Source organism: Thalassophryne amazonica, chromosome 2 (genome assembly GCF_902500255.1).
Source record: "Thalassophryne amazonica chromosome 2, fThaAma1.1, whole genome shotgun sequence".
Classification (NCBI taxonomy): domain Eukaryota; kingdom Metazoa; phylum Chordata; class Actinopteri; order Batrachoidiformes; family Batrachoididae; genus Thalassophryne; species Thalassophryne amazonica.
The window spans coordinates 86,782,961-86,807,183 of NC_047104.1; the positions used below are offsets into that span (position 1 = coordinate 86,782,961).

The following is a 24,223-nucleotide window of genomic DNA, read 5'->3' on the forward strand; positions in this document are numbered from 1 at the left end:
GAAGCTACCATCTGTGAGATTATGACTGAACGCCTCCTGCCAAGACGAAGCAATACCGAAGCACTGTGGATTTTTGGTTGACCCCTGATAGCTGAAAATCCATTAATATATTTTTGTAAATTTAGCAAAAATAAAAACTAAATCACATGCACATAAGTATTCACACTGTTTGCTCAATATTTTGTTGATGCACCTTTGGCAGCAATTACACCCTCAAGTCTTCTTGGACACGATACCACAAGCTTGGCACCTATCTTTGGACAGTTTTGTCCATTCCTCTTTGCAGCACCTCTCAAGCTCCATCAGGTTGGATTTGGAGCGTCGGGTGCACAGCCATTTTCAGGTCTCTCCAGAGATGTTCACTCAGATTCAAGTCTGAGCTGAACCAACTTCTTTGATATCTTGGGTCTGTCCTTAAGGTCAGTGTCCTGCTGAAAGATAATCTGTCGCTCCAGTCTGAGGGTAAGAGTGCTCTGTTGCAGGTTTTCATCCAGGATGTTTATGTACATTGCAGCATTCATCTTTCCCACAATCCTGAGTAGTCTCCCAGTTTCTACCACTGAAAATCATTGACACAGCAAGATGCTACCACCACCATACTTCACTTAAGCAGAGGTCTCAAACCGGTTCCAGAAAGGGCCGAGAGGGTGCAGGCTTTCTGTGCAACCACCCACTCCAGCAGGTGATTTCACTGATTAACTGCTTGTTCCTTTTCCTAAGGAGTGACTTCCCTCTGGCCACTCTACCACACAGACCTGATTGGTGGAGTGCTGCAGAGATGGTTGTCCTTCTGGAAGGTTCTCTCTCCACAGAAGAATGCTTGAGCTCTGACAGAGTGACTATCAGGTTCTTGGTCACCTTCCTGATTAAGGCCCTTCTCCCCTGATCGCTGAGTTTAGATGGGCGGCCAGCTCTAGAAAGAGTCTTGGTGGAGCTGAACTTCTTCCATTTACCAATGATGGAGGCCACTGTGCTGTGTACCTTTCCAAATCATGTCCAATAAACTGAATTTACCCCAGGTGGACTGCAGTTAAGCTGTAGAAACATCTAAAGGATAATCAGTGGAAACAGGATGCACCTGAGCTCAATTTTCAAGTCCAGACGTAAGATGCACTTATTTTCCCTTTCATATGGCTAGCATACTGGCATAGTATAGTTCTACGCTTTTTACTCTTTTAATTCATTTATTAGGAAATGGAGTGGGCGTGGCCTCAACTTTACCTAAAGTCTGGGTCTTTTAGTGAATCTTAGTGCTAGTGGCCGGTGATCACCTTTGTATTTCTTTTATTTTTCTATTGCTTAATGCTGACAAATTATACTGTATTTGTTGTCTTTCTCATGCCTGATTCTGTTTTTTTTTTTTTTTTTTCTTTTCTCTCTGTTTGTGGTGCGGCTCCATCCAGAAATGTAGTAGTTGTAGTATCTGTTCCAGAAACCCTCCTGTCTTGTGCACCGGCAACATTTCCTGTATATTTGTTTTGTGAATTTAGTAATTTGTGTCTGTGGCATGGCCCAAGCAGAGGGTCACTCCTTTGAGTCTGGTCTGCTTGAGGTTTCTTCCTCAGAGGGAGTTTTTTTCTTACCACTGTCACCTGTGTGCTTGCTCTGGGGGTTGGTAAGATTAGATCTTACTTGTGTGAAGCGCCTTGAGGCAGCTTTGTTGTGATTTGGCGCTATATAAATGAAGATAAATTGAAATTGAAAATTTTGAGCTCAGGTGCAATGAATGGAATAGTTTTGACAGCGTTGAATGCTTGGTCTCCCTAGTAAAGGTCAAATAAGGTCGACGTACATTTGATTATCTGCTTTTGGACATATGTTACCCCATAACGTGAAAACTAAGCATGACACACGGTGCAGATGATTTCTTTTTAAACCCTACTAACTCAACCAATAATTTGCATCACTTTTTACCAAAATTGGAGCAACTTTACCTTTTGTCCCCAGTACAAACTGAAACTGGCCTTTATCACCATTTTATGCTGTTTTTAACCCCCTTAACTCCATAAAATTCAGTCATAGATAGTCCAAACTATACCTTTTTTTGGAATCATTATGGTCAGACATCCATCCATCCATTTTTTTCCATTCTATCCGAAGCTGGGTCACGGGGGCAGCAGTTCAAGCAAAGTCACCCAGACCTCCCGAACCACACACACCTCCCTCAGCTCCTCCGGGGGAATCCCGAGGCGTTCCCAAGCCAGCTGAGAGACGTAGTCCCTCCAGCGTGTCCTGGGTCTTCCCCGGGGCCTCCTCCCAATGGGACATGCCTGGAACACCTCTCCAGCGAGGTGTCGAGGGGGCATCCGGAAAAGATGCCTGAGCCACCTCAGCTGACTCCTTTCGAGGAGCCGCGGCTCGATTCCGAGCTCCTCCCGAGTGACCGAGCTCCTCACCCTATCTCTAAGGGAGCGCCCAGCCACCCTGCGGAGGAAACTCACCTCGGCCGCTTGTACCCGCGATCTCGTTCTTTCGGTCATGAGCCAAATCTCATGACCATAGGTAAGAGTCGGAACATACACTCAACAAAAATATAAATGCAACACTTTTGGTTTTGCTCCCATTTTGTATGAGATGAACTCAAAGATCTAAAACTTTTTCCACATACGCAATATCACCATTTCCCTCAAATATTGTTCACAAACCAGTCTAAATCTGTGATAGTGAGCACTTCTCCTTTGCTGAGATAATCCATCCCACTTCTCAGGTGTGCCATATCAAGATGTTGATTAGACACTATGATTAGTGCACAGGTGTGCCTTAGACTGCCCACAATAAAAGGCCACTCTGAAAGGTGCAGTTTTATCACACAGCACAATACCACAGATGTCGCAAGATTTAAGGGAGCGTGCAATTGGCATGCTGACAGCAGGAATGTCAACCAGAGCTGTTGCTCGTTTATTGAATGTTCATGTCTCTACCATAAGCCGTCTCCAAAGGCGTTTCAGAGAATTTGGCAGTACATCCAACCAGCCTCACAACCGCAGACCACGTGTAACCACACCAGCCCAGGACCTCCACATCCAGCATGTTCACCTCCAAGATCGTCTGAGACCAGCCACTCGGACAGCTGCTGAAACAATCGGTTTGCATAACCAAAGAATTTCTGCACAAACTGTCAGAAACTGTCTCAGGGAAGCTCATCTGCATGCTCATCGTCCTCATCGGGGTCTCGACCTGGCTCCAGTTCGTCGTCGTAACCGACTTGAGTGGGCAAATGCTCACAATTGCTGGCGTTTGGCACGTTGGAGAGGTGTTCTCTTCACGGATGAATCCCGGTTCACACTGTCCAGGGCAGATGGCAGACAGCGTGTGTGGCGTCGTGTGGGTGAGTGGTTTTCTGATGTCAATGTTGTGGATCGAGTGGCCCATGGTGGCGGTGGGGTTATGGTATGGGCAGGCGTCTGTTATGGACGAAGAACACAGGTGCATTTTATTGATGGCATTTTGAATGCACAGAGATACCGTGATGAGATCCTGAGGCCCATTGTTGTGCCATACATCCAAGAACATCACCTTATGTTGCAGCAGGATAATGCACGGCCCCATGTTGCAAGGATCTGTACACAATTCTTGGAAGCTGAAAATGTCCCAGTGTCGGACTCTGTAGTTTTCTCTGGGCCCCTCCCCAATCGGACCGGGAGTGACATGTTTAGCCGCATGTTCTCCTTGAATTGCTGGCTGTCTGAGTGGTGTCCAAAAAATGAGGTGGGCTTCATAGATAATTGGCAAAGCTTCTGGGGAAAACCTGGTCTTGTTAGGAGAGACGGCATCCATCCCACTTTGGATGGAGCAGCTCTCATTTCTAGAAATCTGGCCAATTTTCTTAAATCCTCCAAACCGTGACTATCCAGGGTTGGGACCAGGAAGCAGAGTTGTAGTCTTACACACCTCTCTGCAGCTTCTCTCCCCCTGCCATCCCCTCATTACCCCATCCCCGTAGAGACGGTGTCTGCTCCCAGACCACCAATAACCAGCAAAAATCTATTTAAGCATAAAAATTCAAAAAGAAAAAATAATATAGCACCTTCAACTGCACCACAGACTAAAACAGTTAAATGTGGTCTATTAAACATTAGGTCTCTCTCTTCTAAGTCCCTGTTGGTAAATGATATAATAATTGATCAACATATTGATTTATTCTGCCTTACAGAAACGTGGTTACAGCAGGATGAATATGTTAGTTTAAATGAGTCAACACCCCCGAGTCACACTAACTGCCAGAACGCTCGTAGCACGGGCCGAGGCGGAGGATTAGCAGCAATCTTCCATTCCAGCTTATTAATTAATCAAAAACCCAGACAAAGCTTTAATTCATTTGAAAGCTTGACTCTTAGTCTTGTCCATCCAAATTGGAAGTCCCAAAAACCAGTTTTCGTTGTTATTATCTATCGTCCACCTGGTCGTTACTGTGAGTTTCTCTGTGAATTTTCAGACCTTTTGTCTGACTTAGTGCTTAGCTCAGATAAGATAATTATAGTGGGCGATTTTAACATCCACATAGATGCTGAGAATGACGGCCTCAACACTGCATTTAATCTATTATTAAACTCTATTGGCTTTGCTCAAAATGTAAATGAGTCCACCCACCACTTTAATCATATCTTAGATCTTGTTCTGACTTATGGTATGGAAATTGAAGACTTAACAGTATTTCCTGAAAACTCCCTTCTGTCTGATCATTTCTTAATAACATTTACATTTACTCTGATGGACTACCCAGCAGTGGGGAATAAGTTTCATTACACTAGAAGTCTTTCAGAAAGCGCTGTAACTAGGTTTAAGGATATGATTCCTTCTTTATGTTCTCTAATGCCATATAACAACACAGTGCAGAGTAGCTACCTAAACTCTGTAAGTGAGATAGAGTATCTCGTCAATAGTTTTACATCCCCATTGAAGACAACTTTGGATGCTGTAGCTCCTCTGAAAAAGAGAGCTTTAAATCAGAAGTGCCTGACTCCGTGGTATAACTCACAAACTCGTAGCTTAAAGCAGATAACCCGTAAGTTGGAGAGGAAATGGCGTCTCACTAATTTAGAAGATCTTCACTTAGCCTGGAAAAAGAGTCTGTTGCTCTATAAAAAAGCCCTCCGTAAAGCTAGGACATCTTACTACTCATCACTAATTGAAGAAAATAAGAACAACCCCAGGTTTCTTTTCAGCACTGTAGCCAGGCTGACAAAGAGTAAGAGCTCTATTGAGCTGAGTATTCCATTAACTTTAACCAGTAATGACTTCATGACTTTCTTTGCTAACAAAATTTTAACTATTAGAGAAAAAATTACTCATAACCATCCCAAAGACGTATCGTTATCTTTGGCTGCTTTCAGTGATGCCGGTATTTGGTTAGACTCTTTCTCTCCGATTGTTCTGTCTGAGTTATTTTCATTAGTTACTTCATCCAAACCATCAACATGTTTATTAGACCCCATTCCTACCAGGCTGCTCAAGGAAGCTCTAACATTATTTAATGCTTCGATCTTAAATATGATCAGTCTATCTTTGTTAGTTGGCTATGTACCACAGGCTTTTAAGGTGGCAGTAATTAAACCATTACTAAAAAAGCCATCACTTGACCCAGCTATCTTAGCTAATTATAGGCCAATCTCCAACCTTCCTTTTCTCTCAAAAATTCTTGAAAGGGTAGTTGTAAAACAGCTAACTGATCATCTGCAGAGGAATGGTCTATTTGAAGAGTTTCAGTCAGGTTTTAGAATTCATCATAGTACAGAAACAGCATTAGTGAAGGTTACAAATGATCTTCTTATGGCCTCAGACAGTGGACTCATCTCTGTGCTTGTTCTGTTAGACCTCAGTGCTGCTTTTGATACTGTTGACCATAAAATTTTATTACAGAGATTAGAGCATGCCATAGGTATTAAAGGCACTGCGCTGCGGTGGTGTGAATCATATTTGTCTAATAGATTACAATTTGTTCATGTAAATGGGGAATCGTCTTCACAGACTAAAGTTAATTATGGAGTTCCACAAGGTTCTGTGCTAGGACCAATTTTATTCACTTTATACATACTTCCCTTAGGCAGTATTATTAGACGGTATTGCTTAAATTTTCATTGTTACGCAGATGATACCCAGCTTTATCTATCCATGAAGCCAGAGGACACACACCAATTAGCTAAACTGCAGGATTGTCTTACAGACATAAAGACATGGATGACCTCTAATTTCCTGCTTTTAAACTCAGATAAAACTGAAGTTATTGTACTTGGCCCCACAAATCTTAGAAACATGGTGTCTAACCAGATCCTTACTCTGGATGGCATTACCCTGACCTCTAGTAATACTGTGAGAAATCTTGGAGTCATTTTTGATCAGGATATGTCATTCAAATCGCATATTAAACAAATATGTAGGACTGCTTTTTTGCATTTACGCATTATCTCTAAAATTAGAAAGGTCTTGTCTCAGAGTGATGCTGAAAAACTAATTCATGCATTTATTTCCTCTAGGCTGGACTACTGTAATTCATTATTATCAGGTTGTCCTAAAAGTTCCCTAAAAAGCCTTCAGTTAATTCAAAATGCTGCAGCTAGAGTACTAACGGGGACTAGAAGGAGAGAGCATATCTCACCCATATTGGCCTCTCTTCATTGGCTTCCTGTTAATTCTAGAATAGAATTTAAAATTCTTCTTCTTACTTATAAGGTTTTGAATAATCAGGTCCCATCTTATCTTAGGGACCTCGTAGTACCATATCACCCCAATAGAGCGCTTCGCTCTCAGACTGCAGGCTTACTTGTAGTTCCTAGGGTTTGTAAGAGTAGAATGGGAGGCAGAGCCTTCAGCTTTCAGGCTCCTCTCCTGTGGAACCAGCTCCCAATTCAGATCAGGGAGACAGACACCCTCTCTACTTTTAAGATTAGGCTTAAAACTTTCCTTTTTGCTAAAGCTTATAGTTAGGGCTGGATCAGGTGACCCTGAACCATCCCTTAGTTATGCTGCTATAGACGTAGACTGCTGGGGGGTTCCCATGATGCACTGTTTCTTTCTCTTTTTGCTCTGTATGCACCACTCTGCATTTAATCATTAGTGATTGATCTCTTTCCTTCCCACTGTCGCCAAGTGCTTGCTCACAGGGGGTCGTTTTGACCATTGGGGTTTTACATAATTATTGTATGGCCTTGCCTTACAATATAAGGCGCCTTGGGGCAACTGTTTGTTGTGATTTGGCGCTATATAAAAAAAATTGATTGATTGATTGATTCTTGCATGGCCGGCATACTCACCGGACATGTCACCCATTGAGCATGTTTGGGATGCTCTGGACCGGCGTATATGACAGCGTGTACCAGTTCCTGCCAGTATCAAGCAACTTCGCACAGCCATTGAAGAGGAGTGGACCAACATTCCACAATTGACAACCTGATCAACTCTATGTGAAAGAGATGTGTTGCACTGCATGAGGCAAATGGTGGTCACACCAGATACTGACTGGTATCCCCCCCCCCCCCCCCAATAAAACAAAACTGCACCTTTCAGAGTGGCCTTTTATTGTGGACAGTCTAAGGCACACCTGTGCACTAATCATGGTGTCTAATCAGCATCTTGGTATGGCACACCTGTGAGGTGGGATGGATTATCTCAACAAAGGAAGTGCTCACTATCACAGATTTAGACTGGTTTGTGAACAATATTTGAGGGAAATGGTGATATTGTGTATGTGGAAAAAGTTTTAGATCTTTGAGTTCATCTCATACAAAATGGGAGCAAAACCAAAAGTGTTGCGTTTATATTTTTGTTGAGTGTAGACTGATCAGTAAATCGAGAGCTTTGCCCCCCTGCTCAGCTCTCTCTTCACCACGAAGGTCTGATACAGCAACCGCATCACTACAGATGCTGCACCGATCCGTCTGTCGATCTCACACTCCATCCGTCCCTTGCTCTTGAACAAGACCCCGAGATACTTAAACTCCTCCACTTGAGGCAAGGAGTTGGGTACCAGAGCCCAAGCTGTGCTTGGAGGTGAGCCCGACTGTCTCTAGTCGGTATCTCTCAACCTCCCGCACAAGCTCAGGCTCCTTCCATCCCCAGCGAGGTGACATTCCACATCCCAACAGCCAGGGGCTGTGAGCGCAGACCAGGCCACCGGGCCACCTGTCCTCAATTGCCACCCAATCCTCTCTGCACCCGACCCCCATGGCCCCCTCTGCAGGTGGTGAGCCCACAGGAGTGCGGGCCCACGTTGCTGTTTCGGGCTGAGCCCGGCCAGGCCCCATGGGCTAAGGCCTGGCCACCAGGCACTCGCACGCGAGCCCCAACCCCAGGCCTGGCTCCAGGGTGGGGCCCCGGCTCTGCCATTTCGGATGACATCTCGGTCCTTGATTTTGTACTGGTCATGGGAGCTTCTGAACTGCCTTTAGTCTGACCCGTCACCTAGGACCTGTTTGCCTTGGGAGACTCTACCAGGGGCACAAAGCCCCAGGATCATCCGGGTATGCAAACTCCCCCACCACGATAAGGTGGCAGTTCGAGGGGGAGATATGATCAGACAAATTTAAAAATGCTCCAATCATATTTCTCAATATGATTGGAGCATTTTTAAATTTTGACCTCTGTGTAATTTTTCATTCACCCCTACCTGGCTATAACTACCACCCTGGGATGGCTATCATACATTTTTTTTGTGTAGGTCATGGTACACTGAGGCTGGATTCTAAGTGTCATTTAGTCCCCTTAAGTGGTACCGAAAACCTGCTTGGCCCATGACTATATACCCTGGGCATGGTTTCTGTATCCAGAACTGTAGGCGGTCCTCCAGCCTGCAGTAAATCCTTTTTTGGGGGTAGGGGGTGAGATTGGCACTTCAGCTGCTATAAAAACACTTTGCACTATGAAGAGAAGAAAAAGGCCGATTCTTGTTCCTCTCTTCATGGGAACAACTCTGTTGCAGCCTTCAATCACAAGGTTGCATGCACTCTGAAGGGGATGGGGGAAGCTGTTTGGAGCCCCATCCCTCAATAATCTTAAGGTGGGAAAAAAGGGTTTTTCGCTTGAAAATTCGAGGGTTCATCTTGAGAAGACTGAAATAGCAGGAAAGAAAGAAACATGAACTTTCTCCTCTCATCTGCGAATGTGCATGTAGCCTACTTATTTGATAGTAATTCTTTCTTAAAATATTCTGCAAATTCTATCATCTTGAACATTTAAATATACAAAGCAGACTGTAAGTGTTGTCACATTTCAGTTGTGAACTTTTTTGCCAAACTAATTCACAGAAAGAGTTCTGCATAAATTGGTCTCCGCCACAGAGTTCCATGTGAGCGGGCTGCAAACACAGAACAAAGAACACACCAGGCTGACAAACATCAGCATCAATACAATGTGAAAATGAACAGCTGGCTGCTATTTGCAAACAACACCATCCTTTATAGTGTGCTTAGGAACATACTGTCAACTAATGATGTCTTTTTAAAAGAGCTTAAATAGAAAACTTAATTTTTTCCCCCTCATAAAATAAACATTATATTTAATATTTTTAATTTGAAAATGTACACAGATGAAATATGTGCAGAAACAGAATTAAAAGCTTTTTAGTTTGTGTTGACTGCAGAAGTCCTACAGTGGATCACAGTGGGCATCTGACAGCGATAAAACCTATGATCATCTCCTCAGTGACTCTGGAAAAGTTTGGTTAGTTCTGTTTTGTGTTACTTTTATCACATAAATTTTTTCATTAGGTTTTACAACAAAAAAATAATTTCTGAAGTTTATAATTTTTTTACAATTAACTCAAGATTAAAATACCAATTAACAATCCAGCGTTATTTATTGAATCTATGATTGAATGTAGGAATTTTTCTTAGATTTGAATATGAGGCTTTCATTTATTTATTCAATAATAAGTGATCTGGAAGGGTGGCATGATGGATTAGTGGTTAGCAATGATGCCTTGCAACAAGGTCGTGGGTCCAATACCCGCCCTTTCTGTGTGGAGTTTGCATGTTCTTCCCGTGTGTGCATGGGTTCCCTCCAGGTGCTCCGGCTTCACTCTGACCACATCCAAAGACATGCAGATTAGGTGAGGGGAGGTGATGGTCTAGTGGTTAAAGTGTTGGGCTTTAGACCAGAGAATCCTTGGTTCAAATCACAGCCTGACTGGAAAATCACTAAGGGCCCTTGGGCAAGGTCCTTAATCCCCAAGTCACTCCAGGTGGGTAGTGAGCGCCTTGCAGCCTGACACTGGGGTGAATGTGAGACATACTGTAGATGTGTAAAGCGCTTTGAGCGTCTGATGCAGATGGAAAAGCGCTATATGAATGCAGTCCATTTACCATTTAGGTGAATTGGGAACTTGAAATTGACCATTTGGTATTTTAACGTTTCCCATAATCCCCCATGCGCTTCCCAGAATGCACTGTGGCACCAGCAGAGTTCCGGTGTCTCACAGTGCATGAAAACAATGGCAAAGTGAGGATGTGAATGGCACCGATTCAGCTAGTTCATGAGAGATTATGATGATGACACGTTCCCTCAAGTTGGGAGGGTTATCTAGAAGAGGTGTAGCACTTCTGATAAACTTCTGCTGTGGCCTGATGTTGTCTTGTTGTCCACGCTTCACGAGGTGTGTTTACATTGTGCCCTAAACCAGAACTCTGCTGACACCAACCTCGTGCGTGAGTCACAGCCCGCCAGACGACGCAAGATTCACAACTGGAACACATGCATTTGTTTGTTTATATGTGGCCTTTTGCGATGGACTGGCATCCTGTCCAGGGTGTACCCTGCCTCACGCCCTATGACTGCTGGCATAGACTATCAGTAATACAGGACACTGAGTGAGGCCGAAGGCCGAATGTTCGGGTGATGACAATAAATAAATAAAAAAATCCGAGTGCTCCGCCATGAGAACCCATAGAACCCATGGGCATTGCCATTTTGAATGTGGGCACTGTGCTACATCATCTGCTTCATCCGCCACAAGGACCCTGTCACAGCGACATTACTTCCAGTTTGCTTTCGCATCAGATCAGTTACCAGCATTGATAAAACCTCACAGACGACGTACCCGGATGTGCAACCTATTGAAAATTGTTCTTGTCCATTCAGCTGATCCCGTTTCGTGTTCGGGGTCGCCACAGCGGATACAGCCAGATCCGCACTGGCATTTAGCACAAGTTTTATGCTGGATGCCCTTCCTGACGCAACTCCAGTGTAACCTGGATAAACACACAACAGCCACTGGTGTTCCAAAGAGGTCTCCCATCCAAGTACTAACCAGGCCCTGCACTGCCTAGCTTCTGAGATCTGATGGGATCAGGATTACACAGAGCAGATCGGCTGCTATTGCAACCTACCGAAAATACGTCTCGGATTTCAAAGTAAGTAGTGCACAGTGCCCAAACAATTAAATTTAAGCAAAAACAAAAATTAAGCTGGGTTTTAATATCTAGTGGTACTGTGACATGTTTTGTTGTTATGTGCTGTTTTTTTGTATTTTTGTGAATATTTGATTTTACAGTAAAGCACTTTGGACACAGTCTGGCTGCTGTAAAGCCATTTATAAATAAACTCGTGCAGTGCCCATAGGAAGTGTGGGGAAAAGTGGGAGCTCTGTTGACGATCTTTCTCAGAGCTTGCATGTGAGAACATTCCGCCTTGTAAAAGCAAGAAGTGTCTGTGTGTCACATATCTATCTGTAAGACTGTTTGTGTATTATTTGTTTCTTTATTTTTGCCGTCTCTCCCCATGAACACGTTAGAGATAGGCATCTTGCATCTCGACAAAGATAGTCGACTGTCTTTGTCGAAGCTGGCGCTGAGAACATTCTGCCATGTGATAATAAAGCAAGAAGCGCCTGTGTGTCTGTCTGTGCCTTGCATATCTCTAACTGTTTCTGTATCATTTATTTCTTTATTTTTTTCCATCTCTCCCCTGTGAACACATGAGATAGGCATCTCTTTAGGGCAGAGAGTAACTCATCTTTGTAGACGATCTTTATGAAGCTGGCAGGTGAGAACATTGTCTTGTGCCAATAATGATGATGACTTCAAAATAAAGGTTTTGAAAATTAATCCCCAAAATTGTCATAATACAAGATGCATATCATCTTGCCATGCGCAGGCCATATCTGTAAGCTGAGGCCGATCTGATAAACAGAGAGATATGCAAGCCACATACACACATACAGACACGTTTTATTTGAGCGAAGCGCCGCAAAGCTTGCTCATGGGACAGGGAGTTCCAAACAGGAAGTGCCAAATTTTGAGTCCACAGTGAAACAGGAAATGTCAAAAATGAACACTTCCTGGCATGGGTGGAGCTAGAGCGGAGGCCAGGATTGCACTGGACTCCTGTGAAATCTGATCGGACACAGATGACTGACGTCACGGCACCACACGTCTGGTTGAAACCAGCTGCATTTTGAAATCAGTGAAATTGACTGATAGGTTCCTCCTGTCCAGTAGTTGTTGCTGTGTACCACAAAAAGTTCTAATCCACCTTAGTAGAAGAAGAAAAATGTTTGCCTCAAATTTGAACTGAACATGTCATTTGGACTAATAATGACACCAAAGTTATATACGAGGTCTGTTCATAAATTGACGGTTAATAGTTTTTTCAAAAACTATATGGATTTCATTCATATGTTTTTACATCAGACATGCTTGAACCCTCGTGCGCACGCATGAGTTTTTCCACGCCTGTCAGTGACGTCATTCGCCTGTGAGCACGCCTTGTGGAAGGAGTGGTCCCGCCCCCTCGTCAGATTTTCATTGTCTGGAAATGGCGGAATGAAAAGGACTTATTTTCCATCAGAATTTTTTCAGAAGCTGTTAGAGACTGGCACCTGGAAACCATTCGAAAAATTTATCTGGCTTTCGGTGAAAATTTTACGGGCTTCACAGAGAATAGGACTTTAACTACAGCTTTAAGGACCCCTTTAAGGACGGTCGGTGCGCCGCGCTCCGAGCTGCGACGACGAGGCACAAACCACTGGATCATTTCTAAACGGATGGCTCTGTGGATACGAGACCATCGTGTGCTCTTTCTCTGGTTATCACAAGAGCTGAACATCAGTCATTTTCCGGCAGATTTCACTTTTAACAAGAGATTTTGTCATGGAAAGCCGCACGGAGGCTTCGCGCGTCACAACCGATTCGCTGATGAAGCGAGACAAAGAAACACCTCCGTTTCGGAGTGTTAGAGGACATGTTGGGGCATGCCTATCTCGGCTTTCCGTGCTTACCAGTCGAGTGAGTATAAGAGAACTTGTGGAGAGCTGGACAATAAATAAATAAATAAATACATCTAAAGTTATACATCTAAAGTTATCTTCCTTAAACTCAAACTGAAAGCAAATGTCTACAACTTGATATAAATTAATTAAAAATATAAAATACAGAGCTGGTGAAGTGGTGTAGAGGAGGGTTTGCTTAAGAAGAAGACCTCAAAGTTCAGCTACAATTAGCCAGAAATTTAGCCATCTGTGATGCAAGCCTCTGTGATGCAAGCCTAGATTTAATGTTTTGGTGAAAGAAACTTTTGTGTTTCGTTGTAACTGATAAAGTAGCTAAGAACTACGCCAACAGTTGTTGCCTTCTCACCAAGCTGCTTGCCTGTTGTCCTGTAGCCCATCCCAGCCTTGTGCAGGTCTACAGTTTTGTCCCTGGTGTCCTTAGACAGCTCTTTGGTCTTGGCCATGGTGGATAGGTTGGAGTGTGATTGATTGAGTGTGTGGACAGGTGACTTTTATACAGGTAACAACTTCAAATAGGTGCAATTAATACAGATAAAGAGTGCAGAATAGGAGGGCTTCTTAAAGAAAAACTAACAGGTCTGTGTGAGAGCCAGAAATCTTTCTGGTTGGTAGGTGATCAAATACTTATTTCATGCAATAAAATGCAAATGAATTATTTAAAAATCAGACAATGTAATTTTTCAGAATCTTTTTTTTTTAGATTCTGTCTCACAGTTGAAGTGTACACAGTAAAATCGTCAGTGTAAAACTGACACTGACAGTGTTAAATTAACGCTACCAGTGTACATATGGTCCTAGTCTGGTCAGAGTGGGACCATATGTTCACTGTGTTAATTTAACACTGGTGATTTTACTGTGTACCTACATAAAACTTAGACCTCTCCATTCTTTGTAGGTGGGAAAACCTGCAAAATCGACAGTGAATCAAATACTTACAACCCCAGTTCCAATGAAGTTGGGACGTTGTGTAAAATGTAAACAAAAACAGAATACAATGATTTGCAAATCCTCTTCAACCTGTATTCAATTGAATACACCACAAAGACAAGATATTTAATGTTCAAACTGATAAACTATTGTTTTTGTACAAATATTTGCTCATTTTGAAATGGATGCCTGCAACACGTTTCAAAAAAGCTGGAACAGTGGTATGTTTACCACTGTGTTACATCAACTTTCCTTCTAACAACACTCAATAAGCATTTGGGAACTGAGGACACTCATGATTCGGTATAAAAGGAGCATCACCAAAAGGCTCAGTCATTCACAAGCAAAGATGGGGCGAGGATCACCACTTTGTGAACAACTGCATGAAAAAAAAAAGTCCAATAGTTTAAGAACAATGTTTCCCAGCGTTCAATTGCAAGGAATTTAGGGATTCCATCATCTACAGTCCATAATATAATCAGAAAATTCAGAGAATCTGGAGAACTTTCTACACATAAGCGGCAAGGCTGAAAACCAACAATGAATGCCCGTGACCTTTGATCCCTCAGGCGGCACTGCATTAAAAACCAACATCATTGTGTAAAGGATCTTACAGAGTGGGCTCAGGAACACTTCTGAAAACTACTGTCAGTTAACACAGTTCATCGCTACATCTACAAGTGCAAGTTAAAACTCTACCATGCAAAGCAAAAGCCATACATCAACAACATCCAGAAACGCTGCTGTCTTCTCTGGGCCTGAGCTCATTTGAAATGGACAGATGCAAAGTGGAAAAGTGTGCTGTGGTCTGATGAGTCCACATTTCAAATTGTTTTTGGAAATCATGGATGTCGTGTCCTCCAGACAAAAGAGGAAAAAGACCATCCAGATTGTAATCAGCACAAAGTTGAAAAACCAGCATCTGTGATGGTATGGGGGTGTGTTAGTGCCTATGGCATGGGTATCTTACAGATCTGTGATGGCACCATCAATGCTGAAAGGTACATCCAGGTTTTGGAGCAACACATGCTGCCATCCAAGCAATGTCTTTCTCATGGACGTCCCTGCTATGTCAGCAAGACAATGCCAAGCCACATTCTGCACGTGTTACAACAGCGTGGCTTCATAGTAAGAGTGCAGGTAGTATAGACTCGCCTGCCTGCAGTCCAGACCTGTCGCCCATTGAAAATGTGTGGCGCATCATGAAGCGCAAAGTATGACAACGGAGACCCCGGACTGTTGAACAACTGAAGTCGTACATCAAGCAAGAATGGGAAAGAATTCCACCTACAAAGCTTCAACAATTAGTGTCCTCAGTTCCCAAATGCTTATTGAGTGTTGTTAGAAGGAAAGATGATGTAACACAGTGGTAAACATACCACTGTCCCAACTTTTTTGAAATGTGTTGCAGGCATCCATTTCAAAATGAGCAAATATTTGCACAAAAACAATAAAGTTTATCAGTTTGAACATTAAATATCTTGTCTTTGTGGTGTATTCAACTGAATATAGGTTGAAGAGGATTTGCAAATCATTGTATTCTGTTTTATTTACATTTTACACAACGTCCCAACTTCATTGGAATTGGGGTTGTATTTTCCCCACTGTATATCATATTGATATGACAATATTGAGATACGATAATTTGGCCATATTGTACAGCTCTACCGTCAACTAGCTGAAGAAAAAAGCTTAAAAAGGCGGGGGTCTTGGGGGGGGGCACAGAAGCTGAAAGGCAAAAAAAGAAAAAGTTTAAAAAGGCGGGGGGTCTGGAGGGGCTCGGCCCCCTTGAAGCTGAAAGGTTTTAGCCATGCTAATTCTCCCCTGAAGCATTTACTCAAGAAAAAGTCTGAAGGACCTAAATGACATGGTGAGGGGCTTCGCTCGTTAATGTCGGCGACAAACATTATTTACTGTTGTAAATTACATTGATCATTAAATAAATCTATTGATCTCGAGAATACAGACGTTTCTGTTCTTGATATTCTACTTATCAATGATATTTTCATAAATACCTTTAATAAACCCAAAGGTATGTATCATTAAAGCCTACAATAGTTTATCATGAGAAAATCGTGTCAGTCAATTTTAAAGTACTTTCATCTCAAGACCTTCATGCACCCAAGCAATTTTGAACTATGGTGTATCACATACAAACACAACATATTTACATCAACCTACGTCGATGTTTGGTCCAAGGCTTTGCCTTAGTTATATTACAAAGTGTTAGTGGATCACCCAAATACACACTTATTCTAAATATGAATTAAATTGGTCAACTGGTTCTTGAGATATTATGCTTGAATATCTCACTGTAGCCCTGAAATTGACCCTAAGGTCACCGTGATCAACTGGTGTTGGGTATCACCCAAATACACCCTGATGCTAAATATGAATGAAATTGGTCAACTGAGATAATGAGCTAAAAAGCAAAAATGGACATGCTGATCGCTATATCCACCTGCATCTCATACCACTGGATAAAAAAAGGATGGATGATCTGGATGCTTCTACCATTTGATTATTTGAACAAGGGACATGTCCTCAGATCACCTGCTGCCCTCTAGTATTTATCACAAATCCAGAACGCTGCGTTTCAACAGCAGACCAAATGTGCAAAAACAGCAAAGAAACACAGTAAAAACAACTGATAAATATGAAATATACAACATGATTTGAACTTTGTAATTTTGAAATGAATGTGAGATTTTTAAACATTTAGTGCACTGAACTGCTGAACTGAAAACTGTGATATTGGATGGAAATTAAAAATGAGAGCTGGAGAGGTGTGAGAAACTGGGGACTGCTAACAGCTACTGACAGGACTTAATACATTATTTAATAATTGGGTTACTTATATTTTGAATATCCTCTACAGAGATTATACTTTTACTGTGTTTTTGTTTTGTTTTTGCTTAATAAATTGTGATACATTGCCGAAATGAACTGATTTGGCGAGTTTCAATTTAAAGTTGCATCAGCATCATTACAAATTGTAAAGTCAAACAAAAAGCACATCTTGTTGATTTTTTCCACTTTTATTGTAAGGAAATGGATTTCCTCCTGTTAAAAAAAAAAAGAAGTTCCATTCCACTTTGCTAGTACTGGAACACCACCAGGCCATAACTGAGTTTCTCATCGAAATCAACAGGTGAATTAAAAACTTTGTACAGTATAATGTTCAATCTATAAAATAAAAACCATAAAAAAAGAACAAAACCACAAGAACACATGTACATACGGTATTGTGTGTATGTGCGTTTGTATGGTTGGTTGCTGTACAGAAAATGTTGCTCAGAAATGCTGACAGGTTCATTTACATCGTATCGTCACCAGGTAAGGTCATACTCCCGTTCGGTTCAGCGTGTGTTCACCGAGCTTATCGAATCCTCTTCTGTTGGCGGGCGCGATAAATGTCATGTATGGGCGGAGCTATAGCTCCTTTGTCATCCTCTTCGTCGGAGTCTGCGTTCGGCCTCTTAAGTGACTTGACAATAGTGTGGTTCTCCATGGGGCCGTTACCCTCACCTCCTGCATCGAGCTGTTTTCCAGTGATCACCTCTATAGCAGCTTCAACGGCTGCAGAGAGCACAAAAAGAAAAAGCTCACCACCAGCCACGCGCACACAAAACGTCAAACTAACAACTGTGAGTGCGTACGTTGGACACACTGAGCTATGATGCCAACATCACTGTTAGTATTAATATCAAAACTCAGCTCATCATTCAGCAATTAGGTCAAGCAGTTTTTAGAGGTTACAAAGCGCCAGATACATGGAAAAGAACTGTTTGTATTTTTGGCTGAGTACATTTATACGTATGCCGTGAATAAACAAACAACAATGTTGCCAAGATATTTCATTTTGGGTTCAGGAGCTGTGCTGATTTGAAATGCAAGCTTACAGTCAGGAAGTGTGCATCTCCTGAACGTTTCCATGAGCTCATCCACACGAACAAAGGGACCCTGCAGCACAAAACAACGACAAAGTCAGAGGGAGGAAACACAAGCCAAGCCTCTACTGGACACGTGACATATTCATGGCTGCTGATACTCACAGTGAAGCAGGTCGGTGGAGGAAGCAGCTTCATTAGGATGACAGCAACTGGGGGAACTGGGAAAACTCCACCTGGTACAGGATGTAAACCTGGAGCTGGTGGGAGGAAGAAAAAGGTGCATTAGAGATTAATACATTCACACAATACTTCACACTTAAATCTAGTTAGAATAACATACCTCTTGTTCTGTGATGTATTGCTAAATCATGGCTAATTTTATTGCTGGTAAAGGTTATTTTTGAGGGGTTTCATGGCAAATACCTTGGTCCTTGAGATCTCACATGAGACACTTTGATGGAAGAAATGCATGCTGCATTTTATGGAAACTGGAAACTCAGAAATTCCAATTTACAACTTGGAAAAATGGATCTAATAAGTAAGTAGAACTTTCATTAAAAAATGATTCAGATTTTGTCTGGTGTTCTTCTCTGAAGGCCTATGTTTCTGTGTCTTGCTGTGATTCTACTGCATTTTGCAATTGCAGTTTGGGTTTTTTTTTTTTTACACTTTGACACTTTTAATCACAGTTGAAGGCCCACAGGGTTTCTTCACTAGGATACACAGCATACCAGTGCCATTTGACTGCATGCTGGGAAACTGAGTGTCCCACTGTGTAATGGCGCCTTGTCACTGTATTCTAACCCACGAGTCAAAATAATAAATTGTTTTCAAACAACGTGAATTTTGTTCATACAGGCGATGTAAGACTGTAAATCCTTTATCTGAGTACTAAGAAACAAAACTATAATGGTGCAGGCTGCACGCTGTTCCAGGTACAAACGTAGGCAGATAACACAAATTTTATGGCCAGGTTAAATTATAGCCTCAAACAGCTAGGACCCTCTGAGCAAAACACACCCTCCTGCTTTCTCTCTCAATGTATAAATACAAAGTTTTAACAAATCTGATACACTTTTACTAGTGGGGCAGCACAGTGTAAATAAATAAATAAATAGTGCATTTTGTGATAAAAGCACCAAATATAGCACAGATATAGCCAGAGATATTTAAAATAAAATTGGATATTGAGCCATCATGACATTTTAATATGTCACCCATGGTAGCCATTTTTCAAAATGAAAATTCAAAAATCCTCCAGTCACATTGAAAAATCTACCACGTTATATTTGTGAAATACCAGAAAGGTATAATTTGGACCATCTATGACTGAATGTTATGGAGTTATGGGGTAAAAACAGCAAAAACAATGACAAGGGTCAATTTCAGTTTATACAGGGGCCAAAAGTTAAAGTTACTCCAATTTTGGTAAAGATGTGATGAAAATTGTTTTGTTTTGTTTCTCAAATTCAATTCAATTTATTTTCATTTAAATAGCACCAAATCACAACAGAGTTGCCTCAAGGCGCTTTACACAAGTAAGATCTAATCTTACTAACCCCCAGAGCAACAGTGGTAAGGAAAATCTTGGTTGAGCTAATAGGATTAATAAATTAAATAGTTTGGTCTGTGTTCAATGTTTGGTCTCAAAAGTAAAGATCAAACATGGTTGACAGCCATTGGATTCTATGACATGTGGCATATGTTACCCCGTAACATGATAACTGAGCCTGAAAGATGGTGCAAGTATTCATTTTTAAAACCCTATTAACTAAAATGCTATGCTTTTATCACAAAATGTACAACTGTTATGGAAATTTTGGCTAAGCTGCATCACTATATTGGCAAAGACCCTCGGGGTCTATGTGGTGAGGGTCCATCTGGCCAGATGCATTAATCCCTTGTATGACTTTAATAAATTCATAGAAGGACAGTTCTTTGATTCATGACTTTGTTATATAGAGATGTACACCATGAGTTCAATAGTAAAAAAAAAAAAAAAAAAAAAATATATATATATATATATATACACACACAACCCCTGGCAAAAATTATGGAATCACCGGCCTCGGAGGATGTTCATTCAGTTGTTTAATTTTGTAGAAAAAAAAGCAGATCACAGACATGGTGATGGTCTAGTGGTTAAGGTGTTGGGCTTGAGTCCAGAAGATCATGGGTTCAAATCCCCGCCTGACTGGAAAATCACTAAGGCCCCTTGGGCAAGGTCCTTAATCCCCTATTGCTCCCGGTGTGTAGTGAGCGCCTTGTATGGCAGCAGCCTGACATCGGGGTGAATGTGAGGCATTATTGTAAAGCACTTTGAGAGTCTGATACAGATGGAAAAAGCGCTATATAAATGCAGTCCAGTCCATTTACATGACACAAAACTGAAGTCATTTCAAATGGCAACTTTCTGGCTTTAAGAAACACTATAAGAAATCAGGAAAAAAAATTGTGGCAGTCAGTAACGGTTACTTTTTTAGACCAAGCAAAGGGAAAAAACAATGGAATCACTCAATTCTGAGGAAAAAATTATGGAATCATGAAAAACAAAAGAACGCTCCAACACATCATTAGTATTTTGTTGCACCACCTCTGGCTTTTATAACAGCTTGCAGTCTCTGAGGCATGGACTTAATGAGTGACAAACAGTACTCTTCATCAATCTGGCTCCAACTTTCTCTGATTGCTGTTGCCAGATCAGCTTTGCAGGTTGGATCCTTGTCATGGACCATTTTCTTCAACTTCCACCAAAGATTCTCAATTGGATTAAGATCCGGACTATTTGCAGGCCATGACATTGACCCTATGTGTCTTTTTGCAAGGAATGTTTTCACAGTTTTTGCTCTATGGCAAGATGCATTATCATCTTGAAAAATGATTTCATCATCCCCAAACATCCTTTCAATTGATGGGATAAGAAAAGTGTCCAAAATATCAACGTAAACGTGTGCATGTGCCTTTACCTGACATGCAGCCCCATATCATCAATGACTGTGGAAATGTACATGTTCTCTTCAGGCAGTCATCTTTATAAATCTCATTGGAACGGCACCAAACAAAAGTTCCAGCATCATCACCTTGCCCAATGTAGATTCGAGATTCATCACTGAATATGACTTTCATCCAGTCATCCACAGTCCACGATTGATTTTCCTTAGCCCATTGTAACCTTGTTTTTTTCTGTTTAGGTGTTAATGATGGCTTTCGTTTAGCTTTTCTGTATGTAAATCCCATTTCCTTTAGGCGGTTTCTTACACTTCGGTCACAGACGTTGACTCCAGTTTCCTCCTCATTTGTTTTGTTGTGCATTTTCGATTTTTGAGACATATTGCTTTAAGTTTTCTGTCTTGACGCTTTGATGTCTTCCTTGGTCTACCAGTATGTTTGCCTTTAACAACCTTCCCATGTTGTTTGTATTTGGTCCAGAGTTTAGACACAGCTGACTGTGAACAACGAACATCTTTTGCAACACTGCGTGATGATTTACCCTCTTTTAAGAGTTTAATAATCCTCTCCTTTGTTTCAATTGACATCTCTCGTGTTGGAGCCATGATTAATGTCAGTCCACTTGGTGCAACAGCTCTCCAAGGTGTGAACACTCCTTTTTAGATGCAGACTAACGAGCAGATCTGATCTGATGCAGGTGTTAGTTTTGGGGATGAACATTTACAGGGTGATTCCATAATTTATTCCTCAGAATTGAGTGAGTCCATATTTTTTTCCCTCTGCTTGGTCTAAAAAAGTAACCGTTACTGACTGCCACAATTATTTTTCCTGATTTCTTATAGTGTTTCTTAAAGCCAGAAAGTTGCCATTTGAAATGACTTTAGTTTTGTGTCATGTCTGTGATCTGCTTTTTTTCTACAAAATTAAACAACTGAATGAACATCCTCCGAGGCCGGTGATTCCATAATTATTGCCAGGGGTTGTATAAGTTCGGACATGCCTATCTCGGCTTTCAATGCTTACCAGTCGAGTGAGTTATAAGAGAAATTGTGGAGAGCTGGGCATGTCTGAACTTGTCCTCTGGCACGCCGAAACGGAGGCGTTCTTTGTCTCGCTCGAACAGCGAATCGGTCATAACGCACAAAGCCTCCGTGTGGCTTAAAAGTGAAATCTGCTGGAAAATGGTTGATGTCCAGCTCTTGTGATAACCAGAGAAAGTGCACACGACGGTCCCAGCTCCACACAGCCATCCATTTAGAAATGATCTGGTGGTTCATGCCTGTCGTCGGGGCTCGGAGCACGGCGCGCCAAGCGCCATTGTGGGCCGTCCTTAAAGCTGTAGCAACAGTCCTTATTCTCTGTGAAGCCCGTAAAATTTTCACCGAAAGCCAGATAAATTTTTTCGAATGGTTTCCAGGTGCCAGTCTCTAACAGCTTCTGAAAAAATTCTGATGGAATAAAACCCCAAATCATTCCGCCATTTCCAGACAATGAAAATCCGACGACAGGGCGGGACCACTCCTTCCACAAGGCGTGCTCACAGGCGAATGACGTCACCGACAGGCGTGGAAAAACTCACGCATGCACACAAGGGTTCAAGCTTGTCTGACGTGAAAACATATGAATCAAATCCATATAGTTAAAAAAATAAATAAAAAGGTATGATACTTTATGGACAGACCTCGTATATACACTCAACAAAAATATAAACGCAACACTTTTGGTTTTGCTCCCATTTTGTATGAGATGAACTCAAAGATCTAAAACGTTTTCCACATACACAATATTACCATTTCCCTCAAATATTGTTCACAAACCAGTCTAAATCTGTGATAGTGAGCACTTCTCCTTTGCTGAGATAATCCATCCCACCTCACAGGTGTGCCATATCAAGATGCTGATTAGACACCATGATTAGTGCACAGGTGTGCCTTAGACTGTCCACAATAAAAGGCCACTCTGAAAGGTGCAGTTTTGTTTTATTGGGGGGGGGATACCAGTCAGTATCTGGTGTGACCACCATTTGCCTCATGCAGTGCAACACATCTCCTTCGCATAGAGTTGATCAGGCCTGTGGAATGTTGGTCCACTCCTCTTCAATGGCTGTGTGAAGTTGCTGGATACTGGCAGGAACTTGTACACGCTGTCGTATACGCCGGTCCAGAGCATCCCAAACATGCTCAATGGGTGACATGTCCGGTGAGTATGTCGGCCATGCAAGAACTGGGACATTTTCAGCTTCCAAGAATTGTGTACAGATCCTTGCAACATTGGGCCGTGCATTATCCTGCTGCAACATGAGGTGATGTTCTTGGATGTACAGTATGGCACAACAATGGGCCTCAGGATCTCGTCACGGTATCTCTGTGCATTCAAAATGCCATCAATAAAATGCACCTATGTTCTTCGTCCATAACAGACGCCTGCCCATACCATAACCCCTCCGCCACCATGGGCTACTCGATCCACAACATTGACATCAGAAAACCGCTCACCCACACGACGCCACACACACTGTCTGCCATCTGCCCTGAACAGTGTGAACCGGGATTCATCCGTGAAGAGAACACCTCTCCAACGTACCAAACGGCAGCGAATGTGAGCATTTGCCCACTCAAGTCGGTTATGACGACGAACTGGAGTCAGGTCGAGACCCCGATGAGGACGACGAGCATGCAGATGAGCTTCCCTGAGACGGTTTCTGACAGTTTGTGCAGAAATTCTTTGGTTATGCAAACCGATTGTTTCAGCAGCTGTCCGAGTGACTGGTCTCAGATGATCTTGGAGGTGAACATGCTGGATGTGGAGATCCTGGGCTGGTGTGGTTACACGTGGTCTGCGGTTGTGAGGCTGGTTGGATGTACTGCCAAATTCTCTGAAACACCTTTGGAGACAGCTTATGGTAGAGAAATGAACATTCAATACACGAGCAACAGCTCTGGTTGACATTCCTGCTGTCAGCATGCCAATTACACGCTCCCTCAAATCTTGCGACATCTGTGGCATTGTGCTGTGTGATAAAACTGCACCTTTCAGAGTGGCATTTTATTGTGGACAGTCTAAGGCACACCTGTGCACTAATCATGGTGTCTAATCAGCATCTTGGTATGGCACACCTGTGAGGTGGGATGGATTATCTCAGCAAAGGAGAAGTGCTCACTATCACAGATTTAGACTGGTTTGTGAACAATATTTGAGGGAAATGGTGATATTGTGTATGTGGAAAATGTTTTAG

At 42.2% G+C, this 24,223-nt stretch overlaps 1 protein-coding gene across 2 annotated transcripts in view; it reads right to left on the minus strand.

Moving 5' to 3' along the window:
- Positions 1-17,092: 17,092 nt before the first annotated feature.
- Positions 17,093-24,223, minus strand: part of cstf3 (cleavage stimulation factor, 3' pre-RNA, subunit 3) — a 61,633-nt gene continuing 54,502 nt past the window's right edge. For both annotated transcript variants that reach the window (XM_034188807.1, XM_034188799.1), the window contains exons 18-20: positions 18,202-18,296; positions 18,049-18,109; positions 17,093-17,725 (exon numbers count right to left, since the gene is read on the minus strand). In XM_034188807.1, the coding sequence (XP_034044698.1) occupies positions 17,526-17,725; positions 18,049-18,109; positions 18,202-18,296 (356 nt within the window). In that variant the 3' untranslated portion in view covers positions 17,093-17,525. The remainder of the gene's footprint in view (positions 17,726-18,048; positions 18,110-18,201; positions 18,297-24,223) is intronic.